Below are 13,582 nucleotides of genomic sequence, written 5' to 3' on the forward strand. Positions count from 1 at the left end.
CATAGCAACTTTCGGTACAACTGTCATTACATTCAACTTAAAGAGACCATCACTCATGTATCCCTTACCAACATACATACCACTCTTTGTTAATACAAATTTATCAGACTCAAATACAAGCCTAAAACCATTTTTACTTAACAAAGACCCAGAAACTAAATTCTTCCGGATGTCAGGTACATGCAGTACGTTGTTGAGGGTCAGTTCTTTCCCTGATGTCATCTTCAAGATCACTTTCCCTTGTCCAGCTACAGTAGAAGTAGAAGAATTTCCCATGAACAGTTGTTCACCATTTGCAGCCTCATTGTAGGTAGTGAACATCTTCTTGTCCGCACAAATGTGACGAGTTGCTCCAGTGTCAACCCACCACTCTTTGGGATTTCCAACCAAGTTAGCCTCAGACACCACAGCAGAGAGGTTGATGTCATTCACTCCGTCAGAGATGTAATCCAATTCTATTACATTGGCCTGATTGGTGGTCTCCTTACTTGTACTTCCATGATCCTTCTTAGGACAGCGGCAGTCAGAAGCTCGATGTCCAGTTTTGCCACAGTTATAGCATTTTCCTTTGAACTTCTTGCTACTATCGCCTTGTTTAGGACCATCTCCAGTAAACTTTCTCTTTTTGTTATGTGGTTTATGAACTTGTTCTACCACATTAGCCTTGGACTCAATGGGATTTTTCTCATTCCTCTTTTCAGCCTTTCGGTTATCTTCTTCAACTCTTAATCTTACAATCAATTCATCCATAGTCATCTCTTTGCGTTTATGTTTTAAATAATTTTTGAAATCTTTCCAAGCCGGTGGTAACTTTTCCACTAAAGCAGCGACTTGGAATGACTCGCTAAGAGACATACCTTCTGCATGAATATCATGCAAAATTATTTGAAAACTTTGAATTTGAGATATTACCGTTTGGGAGTCTACCATAACAAAGTCCAGAAATTTACCGACGACAAATTTCTTCGTGCCGGCATCTTCTGTCTTGTATTTCTTCTCCAAAGAATCCCACAATTCTTTTGTTGTTTTCAGAGGACTGTATACATTATACAGCATATTGTCAAGGCCATTTAGGATGTAGTTTCTGCACAAGAAATCTGAATGTTTCCAAGCATCTACAGCGGCAACAACTTGCCGATCACTTTCACCCTCTTTAAGTGCTGGAGCCTCTTCATGGAGAAACCGGGCCAAATTAAGAGTTGTAAGATAGAACAGCATCTTCTGCTGCCATCTCTTAAACTCGGTACCGTTAAATTTTTCCCGTTTTTCTCCATGATTGATTGGTACATGAACATGGTTCTGGATAGGGACCGATGTAGGTGTAACAATAGGAGTACCACTGCCAGATGCAGTTTCAGTTGTAGTAGCCATAATCTCTGATTACAAAAATCAGAAAAAATTAAAACACAAATTAATTTTCTAGTTACTAAAACCAGAAAATAAATTATAACAACAAAATAATTTTATTTTCCTTGTTACTAAAACTAGAAAAATAAAATATTACAAGAATTTTCTGTAATACCAAATAATATTCTGAATTGTTAATGACACCAGTATCGTACTACTAGTTGTTGTCAAAGAAAAGAGACTGTATATTACTACTATCTGTCAAATAGCATAAATCACTATTTGTTTTTTCAACCAGAATATTAATTTGAAAACACAAAAAATTAAATACAATGAAGATACCCAAAAAGGATTCTGTCTTAAGATTGTTGGACAATCTTCACTGTATTTAAAAAGATTAAATTCTGTTGTGTACAAAACAACAACAAGAAGAATAAAAGAAATAGAGAAAATGAGAGAATTTATTTGATTACAAAAATCAAACTCGAAATAAAAATAAATAAATAAAACCACATATTTTATTTTGTTACAAAAACAAAAATAAAATCTGATTAAATAAACATAATAAAAAACAGAATAAAATTAAACAACTTACTTGGTTAATTTATTTGAATAACTTTTCAGATCAAGTCCAGTGTTTAACACTGTGTCCTTAAGACAGATTCGTCCTCTCCACGGTGCTTTCAGAATTTGGACGTCTATCTCTCAGGATGAAATGATCTTACCACAAACAATAGCAGCACTACAAATTGTTTGCCTTACGAACACACTAAGTGCTTACACTCTTTCTTTCAGAAATAAAATGCAGCAAGATGAAGAATATAATTTGCAGAAGATGGAGTACGAAAATTAGAGTAAAATCCAAATGGGAGGCTAGTCTATTTATAGATGTAAAGGTGGCTTTTGGTTTTGAATTGAACAGGTATGAAACCTGTTAGATTCAAATTTAAACAGATTTGAATCTGTCTGTTTGGATGAGCAATAAATCCAAAACAGTTTAATTCTGTTTTGTTTGGATGAACAATAAATCCAAACCAGTTTAATTTGAATTCTGAATTTTATTTTAATAAAAAATAAAATTAAATTCAAATGTTTTTGGCCCAAAAAGATTAGAAGCCCAACCCAACCACGCACCCAAGCCCAGCCCGCCCAACCGGACGGACGGCGGCGGCGCGCGTGTGTGGTGATTTTTGGGTCCAATGGGTCTAGCCCATTTTGCCCATAACCTCTCCCTCAAAAACACTTGGGTACCCCTTGGGGCACACCTCAAGTATCTCACCCTAAGCCTTATAAACCCTTTCAAAACTTCCCACCAAATCAATGTGGGACAAGCCAATTTACAACTTTAAGGAATTTTCACCATAACTCCATTTCCATGGAGCACACTTTGGCTTCAATTTCCCATTCACTCGGTAATGGTTTTGAACAACCAAATATACCACGTGAATCACAACGCGGCATAGAACGCGTTACCACTTTGACCCGAGTAAATCGATGCTCGGGGCCCACCTAAAAAATAGACCAAACTTGAGAAAAAATTCTGGTTTTACCCAGAATTTTTCCACCATTTCCAACAATTTATTCAACACATACCTATGATACTCCAGTAATGTAATAATAACAATGGTTTTGCATATAAGAATCCATAAATAAATCATAAATCATCTAAAATTCACTTGGGCTAAGCTAAAACTCAATTTGCTTACCTTTCCATTCATTTGAACCGGTTGCACAACATCTGAATCTTCCAACTCTTGAATATAATTGACAAACGATTTTTCGCAAGAAGGCAGGGAAGAAGGGGGGTCAAGAATACTTGTTTCAGGAGTGTCATCATTTTGCACTATGAAAACAGTTTTCATACCCCAGGTGAGATGTCTAATTAAGTGACAATGCCACAACCATACACCTGCCAAAACAAGATGAAATTTATACGAGAAACTCAAATTAATTAGATAAATGAAAACTCTGAATTAAGAACATACCTGGATTATCTGCTGTGAATCTGATAGTAACCCATCCACTCTTCGGAACTCTAGTTGTGTTCAATTCAGGTGGATCGATCAAATTATATGATTTTGGGTCTGTCTCATTGTTGAAATTCCCAATTCCTGATCCAACCACATAATAACTATACTATATCCATGCATATGCATGGGGTGATTTGTGCTCCATCCAAAACATTGCCCCTTGAAACACTATCTCCAATGTGTCATTATAATTGAACATCCTCACCTTAGTTCCTATGGTTGGTATCACAGTGCCATTTGGCAAATCATCACCCGTGAAGTTATAAAACAACTTCGGAAAATCAGGAAAATCAGTATCATAAACCCCACTTATGTTCCTGCATAACAGTATTAAAATCACATTATTAATCGTGAAGAACAAAGAACAAATGGCCAATAACAATGGTAATGCTATACAATAGGACGTGACAGAAGCAAAACATATGAACTAATTTTCCCTCAAAATAATTTCCTTTCAAGTTCAAAAAAATAAAAAAAAATAAATAAAGGTTCTATTTTATGCAAAAAAATTAGTTAGAAGTTCAACATTGCCTACGTTTTTCATTGGTTTGTGGGATGAATAATACATTCCTTTTTCCTATTTTATTATCTTGAAAGAACAAGACATGGTGAACTAATAAAGCAGACAAAAAAAATATTACGAAAAAATAGATAAAACGGGTATGTACCTGTAGTAGGCGTGCAGTATATTTGTTGTTGGATTCAGAAAAGTGACGTTGTTCATGGCTGAACTAAGCCTATTCCCATCAAATGTCGAGCACGAACTATTTGGACAAGTGATCTCTTTCTCAGAAATAACTATAAACATAGAGTGAGAAATGTTTTGCGGTACAAACACAGGGTGTTCTTCGCTGGCTAAGCTTCTCAAGCGAGACAAGAATCCATTTGCTGCCTCAATGCTTGAGTGTTCTGGAAGGTTAAGTGGGAAGATAGGGGAAGACGGGGGAGTATAGTTGCCTATGTATTCTATAACTGCGGTGGTAGCATTACTGATGTCCGGATGAGGCTCGGTAACATATTGTCTAGCAGCCATGTAATAGTGACCAAGCGGCTGATTTGAAGTGAGTAGGACATTTATGGTTTGTCCTGGGGATATTGCTACATTTGGAGTAGATATGGGCTTGAGGTAGCTCCCGTCCATTCCAACAACTGTGACATTGTGTTCAGCAACCGCAAAGAAAAGTTCAGAGTCCACAGCTGCGTTGATTATGCGGAGAACATAGGTTTTTCCATAATCAACACTCATCCTATGTATTGTTTCCTCTGCACAATATTAAGGATGATCAATATGATATTCAAAGTATCTTCCACATGTTGTCTATGTGACTTTTCTTTCTAGTGTTTGGGCCAAGAATGATTGAAATTATGTAAAATGCTTCAACCTATAATTACACTCAGTCAAAGTATCACCAATGGACATTTTAATTCTAAAAGTGATGTTGGCATGTAATTCCCAACAAAATTAAAGAACACGCATCTTGCTTGCTATGAACCATTCAGTAAATGCAAAAACATGTGGAAGGAAGGTAGCTGTAAAATCAGCCACTTTTTCCAGCATGGAGATCCCATTTACAGTTTATCTCCTTCAAGATTGCCATTTCCTTTTAGGAAGGTAATTTTAACATTGAATTCCTCAGCACGGATTAGGGACAATTCGGGAATGGAAGAGGAATTAATTTCATCTTCTTGGTCACATTATAAATATGTTATAAGAGACTAATAGATTTAACAACCTCCTTTAAATTGTAACATATTTTTGAAACCTTATTTGGTAAAATGTAAAGAACCAATGGTTGCTCATGATTAGGCAATGAAACTATGATTTCTTATATATGGGATGGGAAGACTACTACACATATTCAGAGATTAGTCAGGACAAAGCCCTGGAGACCCTTGTGAGCAAAAAAAATTAACTATTTATTCTAGTGAGACACACAAATACTCACAACATACCGCTAGAACAATTAAAAAAAGCTCCTTGTTGGCCATTGATGACATAGGCTTCCGCCTTTGGTAAATATGCACCTGACAACAGATCAAAATCAACCACTTTGTTCACATCAAAAGTAAACCAAGATCCTGCAAGTAAAAACACAGAAAGTAAGATGATAGGTTGGCGCAAAAAATAATGTTGAGTAAAGGAAAAAATAAGCATAAAGATTTTGATACTACTTAATCCAGCAAATTCATATGATATGATTGGCATAAAGTTCACTAACTTTATGGTTCAATTTCATCGGGCAACATCATCTATATATGAGGTTAGCTACTAGCGATGCCAACGTTGTGTTCTGTCATTTGTTCTTGTCACGCCCCAAACCCGCCCCTAGAAGTTTGGGCATGACCACTTCAGAAACGGACACTTAACCTGTTTTATATCTATATATATGGGGCCTGAACGGAAGCACTAAATATTAAAATTTGACACTGGAAACAAACTCCATCGAGCTACTACTATCATGCCAGGATCACAAACTTTTAACAAACAAATAAAATCTAAAACATACACCTGAACATCGGTTATATACATATATATATACAGACCCAGCCCTATTATTGGGCATATACAAAAACATGAGAGCTATATACATCACTCTTAGATAGACATTCAAAAAGCAAGCCAACATCTTATCAGCTTAACAAAATCAATGACTCTGTATAATGCCTGGACACACGAAGGTTGACAAAAGAAGGCAGCGTCATGGCTAGGACTGACCATCTGATTGGTGACCTACAGAAACAGACATAACAGAGAGTGAGCCGGACTCAGTGAATAGTAATACATAAATAAAATGATGCTTAATTTGAAACATAACACAGGGCAATGCATATAAAGATGTAGAGTTCACATAGTTAGTCTGATTCTGTGCTAAGTACATAATGGCCTTAGGTTCAATCTTGCAACATAAACATGGTGGCTATAAGCCCTTGAAACAAGTGGCATGAAGCCCTTATAACATATGGCACTAAGGCCCTTGAAACATGTGGCATAAAGCCCTTGAAACAAAGAACTTGTAACATCCTTGAACTTGTAACAGACTTAAACTTGTAACATACACTTGAAACATACCTGAATATGCTTGAACTTGTAACATACTGGAAACATGCCTAAAACACACTTGAACATCATTCATTAATTCGAACGGAACATATCATAACTAGAGCATTTCTTGTTGTATCATGTCATTATCGTACGCTTAACAATGAGAGACTAATTCACATTCTCATGAGGTTCACACAATGATTCTAAACTTTGCGCTTATAACGTAGATTCTGAATAACTTCCAATTTATAAGCATCATAGCAAAATAACTTCAATTCATATGGATGCACATAGCTACTCTTATATTTACTCAGAATCCATCATTTAAGAATGAACATAAGCTCTTTTGGGTAAATGACTTACTCTACGTGCTCTATTAATCAATAGCATACACCTTTGTTTAATCATTCATATATGTTAACATAGTTGCCTTGCCTTGTAATTAACAGAGTCCTAATGGTAACCGTTACATCATTCCCATGAGTTGACATAATTAACGTAAAGTTGACAGGATATTCCTGATAATTAGTAACGAAAAGTAAGCATATTTCCATTAGATTACAGATGACTTTTTCGGTTTCACAATTTCATAGTTCGGCCCTTGGCCTGAGAGGTTTTCACATTCACAATAGCCTTTGGGTTTCATAGAGTCACAACTTATCACATCAGCCTTCGGCCCTTTGGATTCACAAGTTCACAAGTTTGGCCTTTGGCCTCATAGCTTCATAAGTCACAAGTCGGCCCTTGGCCACATAGGTTTGATCTTCACATATGGCCCTTGGTCACATAACTTCATATTTCACAAATGGCCCTTGGCCACATAGATTCATAATTCACAAATGGCCCTTGGCCACATAGATTCATAATTCACAAATGGCCCTCGGCCACATCGTTTCATATTTCACAAGTTGGTGATCCATACTTCACAAATTCGAGATGCATATTTCACAAATCCTTTTTGATGTTTCCATAATTTCACAATGTTCCTCATATAGCATACACCTTTGATGTTTCCATAATTTCACAATATTTACATAGCATACATAACATGCATGTCAACATAATTCTTATGACGAAGATCATAACGTCAATAACAATAATCATTAACGGTAAGAGATACATCGAAGTACTACTACTCACAGTGCTATAACGGAGTGCTCGTCCTTCTCAAGTTATGCCCTACACGTGTACACAACTTATACAGTAAGGCATTAAACACAAATTCCAGGAATACCAGAGGGTTAAGCATGTAAAACAGAGCAAACAATATTTTGCAGCATGAAGTTTCAAACCTACTTCTCCAACTCAATATATATATATATATAAGATTACTAGTCTTACAAAACACATTATGGAATCTACACCCATTCATCTTCTATTCAAAGAAAGAAATGATTTTTATGAACATTTCCATGTTCCCCAAAACTCCTTAAATTTCTAGTGTTTTCACCAAAAACCAAACATTTCCCCATCCCCATAAGAAATCCTATTAAATCATTCTCTTGGTTTAATAACTAAGCAAGCCCACAAATATTTACTAAAATGATTTGGGATTAAACCCATTTTTGAAAACTTCACATTTTAGGTCACAAAAATTAATATCAACATAGTTAATACCATCCCACATAATCATCACAATTCAACATATCTCAAAAGAAATTCTTAAATTCCATTTCAACATTCCATAATCGAATTTATATCATCCACATTATCAATAAATCTTTTCCCCCAATTTCCCTTTTATTAAAACATAATTTACAATGCATTTAACAAAGTTCAATCGCAAAATTTAAACATAATTTTCAAATATAACCAAATTCCAATTAAACTTGAACACATCTAATTCAACCTACCACTTTCATGATTCAACTATCAATTTGGGCCAAATCATGGATTATCATCAAAAATCAACCTAGGGTTTTTAAGAAATCTACAAATTTCAAATAAAATTTTAAATCTTCTTAACCCATTACTTTTTATTTCAAATCTTCCTACTTATTAGGCACCCTAGGTCCATAACCCATAAACCATACTCTAAACCCCATAATAGAACCCCAACATACCTCAAAAATTTCGAAATTCCATTTGGTAGAAAGTGGTGATCTCCTCTTATTCTCCATCCTTGATGTAAGATCCATGGTTGATTTGTTGAGAAAAGTGGAGGAAATCAAGGTTTTGGGAGCTAGGGTTTCGGGCATGGAAGAGGGAAGAAGAAGAGAGGAAAAGAAAATCTAAGAAATGACTCAAAAATCACGTTTTTGAGCTGCTGCCCCGCACATCGCCGCACGTGCGCCGCATTTCCCGCACGTGCAGTCCTGCTTCCAGCACAGATATGAAAACTTCAAACAGGCGTAACTCTCTCATCCGGACTCCGTTTTAGGTCATTCTTGTGCCCAAATTGAAGCCCCGAAAATAAGCTTTCCAATGGTTCTAACCTCACATCCAAATTCCAAGTGTAGAACAAGAAAAGGGAAAAAGAGTGACGGTTGGTCGTAAATGAATTATTTAAATTATAGTTTTTGATCTAATCTTACTTTACCATCATCTTATCATCTCAATCAATACCCCGAAATAAGGTAAGAATATTCCAAACACACTAAGAAGAACATCAAAAATGAGTCCACGTGTCTCAGAATCAAACTTAACCAGGCGACCCGCTCGAGCGCCCACTTATACGCTCGAGCGGAAAATCACCTCTCCCAGAATTTCAGTCCGCCTGCAAAATTACTGGAAACCCCAAAAGGACGCTCGAGCGCCAACTACTCCGCTCGAGCGGAGGGAAAAATTTTAGATTGTTTGGTAAAGGTCACCAATTCCAGTTTCAAAGACATAACCCAACGGATAGTTCTTCAATTCCAATAGCAAGCACATTAACCCCTAATTAAATAAGGATAACTTTCTATACGCACTTTGGGGTCATTGCAGTTCTAGTATATAGCTTGATTTTTGTTGCGGAGAGAGTTGAGGAAGTCCAATGTTGGTTAAAGACTAATCTTCATCTGGCACTAGGCTTTAAACTAGCTGTTGGGCTTTTTTTAAAAAGCTATAAAGCCAAAGCATCATTTGGCAGGCTCACTCCACTTGTGCTGTTAAGGCTACTATCATAGTGAAAAAGATGAGTTATACCTCACACTTGGCCGTGGCAAATCGATTTTGGGTGAGCATGAATTCTCACCTACCCACTAACCAGAACTCATCCGGAGCGTACATATGTATCCTTAGAAAGAGATGAGATTGTTTTTAATCTTTAGGGGGGATATTTCTTGTGTGATTTTATTTCTGCGTTCCAACTAGATTTTTTACTAGCTGTGGTTTTGATGAGAAAAGATACATACCATGATTTTGTTATGGTTTTTATCATGGAAAGAAAAGTCAACGAACGACATAATTCAGCAGCCCAACTTTAAGGCTGAAACAAAATGGCAATAATTTAAAGGGAAAAAGAACTAAATACCTCAAAACCACATCATTTTGCTTTAACTTTGAATCTCTCTCATTGGATTACTACAACAGGACTATGGTAGGTAAAATTATGACAGGATCCTGATTCAATTTTGACACATGACTGCTTGCTTGTAAGCTAATGTCCATGGCTTATCTCTTACAACTAAATTCCCCTTGGACAATTGTGTTATTCATTTTGCTGACTGATTAAGTGAGTTTTATTCTAGAAATTTTACAAGGAGAGAGAAAAAAAAGTTCAAAATGGAAGAGATGGGAGAAAAACTGGAAGAAGGAGAAGAGAGGGTGAAGCGGGAGAGCCAGGGATGGGAAGGGGTCTAGCACGAAGAGGATTTGTACGAATTTGTGGGTATTATGTTTTGGTAATAAAAATGCTTGCTTGCCCACAAAATTTAATATCTAGGTTATCGTTTATTTTGTTTTTTAGCTATGTAAAAGTTTCAATAATAAGGGCACATACTCCATTTTCCTTGGGATGCTATGTTTTCTTATCTCCCTTTAAATGCTCGCATTTTTGTCAACTTCCACACAAAGATCATTTCATCGAAGATGTTTTACCCACAGAACTTTTCAATGAAAGACCTTTTACATGCAAAATAGTAACATTTTCTTTCATTTCAAGCATTTCTGTAGCAAATAATAGAAACTCCTCCTATTCAGTTTAAGCATTTTGTCAAACAGCTGAAAGACACTTCAATGAACAATGCAACACATATAATGATATGTGAATTGGAGTCAATGTGTTGTAGAAAAATGGATAAATCTTTGCAATGTTAATTACGCTAGTAGTAGCATGATTAATTGCGTATATATATTTTATGATTGATTGAAAACCCAGTTCAATTTATACCAAGTACTATGACATGTTCTCCATCAGGTTCGGGGAATGGGCAAGTGGTGCCCTCTGCAGGCAAGATGATAATGGCACCATGGACAGTGCTTTGTGTCCACTCACTGTGGGCATGCCACCATAGTGTTCCTTCCTCTGTAGAAAATATGACTTTGTATGTGTAGTTTGTTCCTGGTGCAATGGCGCACTCTGTGATGAATTCCGGACCATCTGACCATGGATTTCTTGGTTGCTTGACTCCATGCCTGCAAACATAATAATAGTAGAGCTCAATTCAAACCAATACTTTCGACGCTCACATAGATGAGCCGGAATGGATAGACGAAGATCACTTGAGCATCCACTTAGACGACTTAAATTGGGATTGAGCGACTGCTGGTCCAATGTTGCCACTCTATTGCAAAACTGATGAATAATGAGATGAGATATAAGGCAAGAAATTTAGGATTTAGCAAAAGTATAATTTTTATGAAAAATGCTAGGGAGCACTAATTAGTGCTCCCACTAATTAGGTGACAGTGAATCCCGCCATTAATGATGTGATGTTTTGGTTTTGGAGTTGTATTTTTTTTTTTTTTTTTTTTTTTACTTTTTTAATGCATTAGTGCTATTAGTGGTGATGTTTTTAGTGGGATGAATCATTGTTGAATTTTTATTCAAAAAAATCAATATGGTTTAGATTCATTCTACGTGTAAATCGCATCATACAAAAGTTAAAATATGAATCATACATTGTCTTGGTAAAATTCTGTTAAATAAAACATGGGTACTTAGGTCTCGTTTGGGAACCTTCCATTTTAGTCAAAAAGTCAAAAGGTAACTAAATTAGTCAAAAAACCAACAACCCATACCAAAAGTCAAAGATTCTCTTTTCTCTTTACTTTTTGCACATCTTTTCGTAAAAAGTCAAAAAGTCATCCCAAACATACTAGTTTTTTTTAACTCATATTTTAACCAAATAGTCAAAAAGTTACTAAATTAGCATGTTCCCAAACGGGGCCTTAGTTTTTTGGAGAATTTGTAAAATAAATTAATGAAATTGAGAGTTTAACTCTCTTATAACAAATTAAATCTAAGTTTTTAATTTCTTCAATTTAAATTTTAATATTGGTAGCTTTTTTGATAAATTCATTTTCTAAGAGTTTTATTCCATCCAACCCATATTCTTTTTGACTATTCCGTTAGGTCCAATTTGAGATAAGAAAACCAAAATACCCTTTTCATCTACTTATGTTCCATTTAGTTCACATTATTTTCTTATATTTCAATAAGTCCTATGGGTGACATAATTACCAAAATACCCTTAATGTGAATGTTCACACCGTCAACGTAAATGTTCATATCGTCAATGTGTAGGGGCCCGACCCATGTCGATCCTCGTGGGTGCCCGGAAAAATTCGAGTCGGGCCGAGCCGGGCCGGCCCATGGGCCAAAAAAATAGGCCCGGCTCGGCCTGTTGATAGTATGAATATTCACATTGACAAGTTAACATTCACATTGATAGGAGTGTAAAATTGGCCCGCGGCCCGTGGGCGGCCCGAAACCAGCCCGCCGCCCGGGGCAGGCCCGGACCGGCCCGTTCACAATGTGAATATTCACATTGACATATTAACATTAACAATAACATTGACAAGAGTGTAAAATTGGCCCATGACCCGTGGGCAGCCCGAAGCCCGGGCCCGGGTCGGGGCGGGCCCGGTCCGGCCCGGCCCGTTGACAATGTTAATATTCATATTGATATGTTAACATTCACATTGATAGGAGCGTAAAATTATCCCGCGGCCTGTGGCCGGCCCAAAACCCGCCCGCGACTCGTGGGCTGCCCTGGGTGGGCCCGGCCCGACCCGTTGATAATGTGAATATTCACATTGACATGTTAACATTCACATTGATAAGAGTATAAAATTAGCCCGTGCCCCGTGCCTGCTCGAAACTAGCCCACGGCCCGTGGGCGGCCCGGGGTGGGCCCGGCCCGGCCTGTTGATAATGTGAATATTCACATTGACATGTTAACATTCACATTGATAAGAGTGTAAAATTGACTCGCGTCCTATAGGCGGCACAAAGCCCGTGGGTGGCGCGGGGCGTGCCCAGTCCGGCCCGTTGACAATCTGAATATTCATATTGACATATTAACATTTACATTGATAGGAGTGTAAAATTGGCCCGTGGCCCGTGGGCGGCCCGAAACCCGCCCGCTGTCCAGGGCGGGCCCAGCCTGGCTCGTTGACAATGTGAATATTTACATTGACATATTAACATTAACATTGATAAGAGTGTAAAATTGGCCCGTGACCCGTGAGCAGGCCGAAGCCCGGCCCCGAGCCGGGGTGGGCTCGGCCCGTTGACAACGTGAATATTCACATTGACATATTAACATTCACATTGATAAGAGTGTAACATTAGCCCGTGCCCCGTGGCTGCCCGAAATACGCCCACGGCCCGTGGACGGCCCGAGGCGGGCCCGGCCCGGCCTGTTGACAATGTGAATATTCACATTGACATGTTAACATTCACATTGATAAGAGTGTAAAATTGACTCGCGTCCCACGGGCAGCCCGGGTTTGGGTCCGGGCCTACCCCAGGACGCGGGCGAGCTTCGGGCAGCGGACAAATTTTACATTCCTATCAATGTTAATGTTAACATGTCAATGTGAATATTCACATTGTCACGGGTCGGGCCAAGCCCGCCTCGGGCTGCGATCAGGCTTCGAGCCGCCCACGGGCTGCGGGCCAATTTTACACTCCTATCAATGTGAATGTTAACATGTCAATGTGAATATTCACATTGCCAACGAGCCGGGCCCGCCCCGGCCTGAGGTCAGGCTTCGGGCTGCACACGGGTCACGG

The 13,582-nt window shown here is 37.9% G+C and overlaps 1 protein-coding gene across 2 annotated transcripts; it reads right to left on the bottom strand.

Moving 5' to 3' along the window:
- Positions 1-1,161: 1,161 nt before the first annotated feature.
- LOC114289814 (laccase-21-like) lies at positions 1,162-9,728 on the bottom strand. 2 transcript variants are annotated; one of them, XM_082921491.1, is made up of 7 exons: positions 8,484-9,728; positions 7,561-7,599; positions 5,331-6,108; positions 4,046-4,640; positions 3,333-3,694; positions 3,054-3,256; positions 1,162-1,376 (listed from the first exon to the last, which is right to left on the bottom strand). In XM_082921491.1, the coding sequence occupies exons 3-5, from the start codon at positions 5,581-5,583 to the stop codon at positions 3,484-3,486; spliced, it is 1,059 nt and encodes a 352-aa protein (XP_082777617.1). In that variant the 5' UTR covers positions 5,584-6,108; positions 7,561-7,599; positions 8,484-9,728; the 3' UTR covers positions 1,162-1,376; positions 3,054-3,256; positions 3,333-3,483. The 2 variants fall into 2 exon arrangements, with proteins under 2 accessions (XP_082777617.1, XP_082777616.1); XM_082921490.1 differs by lacking the exon at positions 1,162-1,376 and having other exon boundaries at positions 2,914-3,256.
- Between the last annotated feature and the right edge of the window lie 3,854 nt (positions 9,729-13,582).

This window comes from Camellia sinensis, chromosome 3 (genome assembly GCF_055761805.1).
Source record: "Camellia sinensis isolate YWXY chromosome 3, ASM5576180v1, whole genome shotgun sequence".
NCBI classification, from domain to species: Eukaryota; Viridiplantae; Streptophyta; class Magnoliopsida; order Ericales; family Theaceae; genus Camellia; species Camellia sinensis.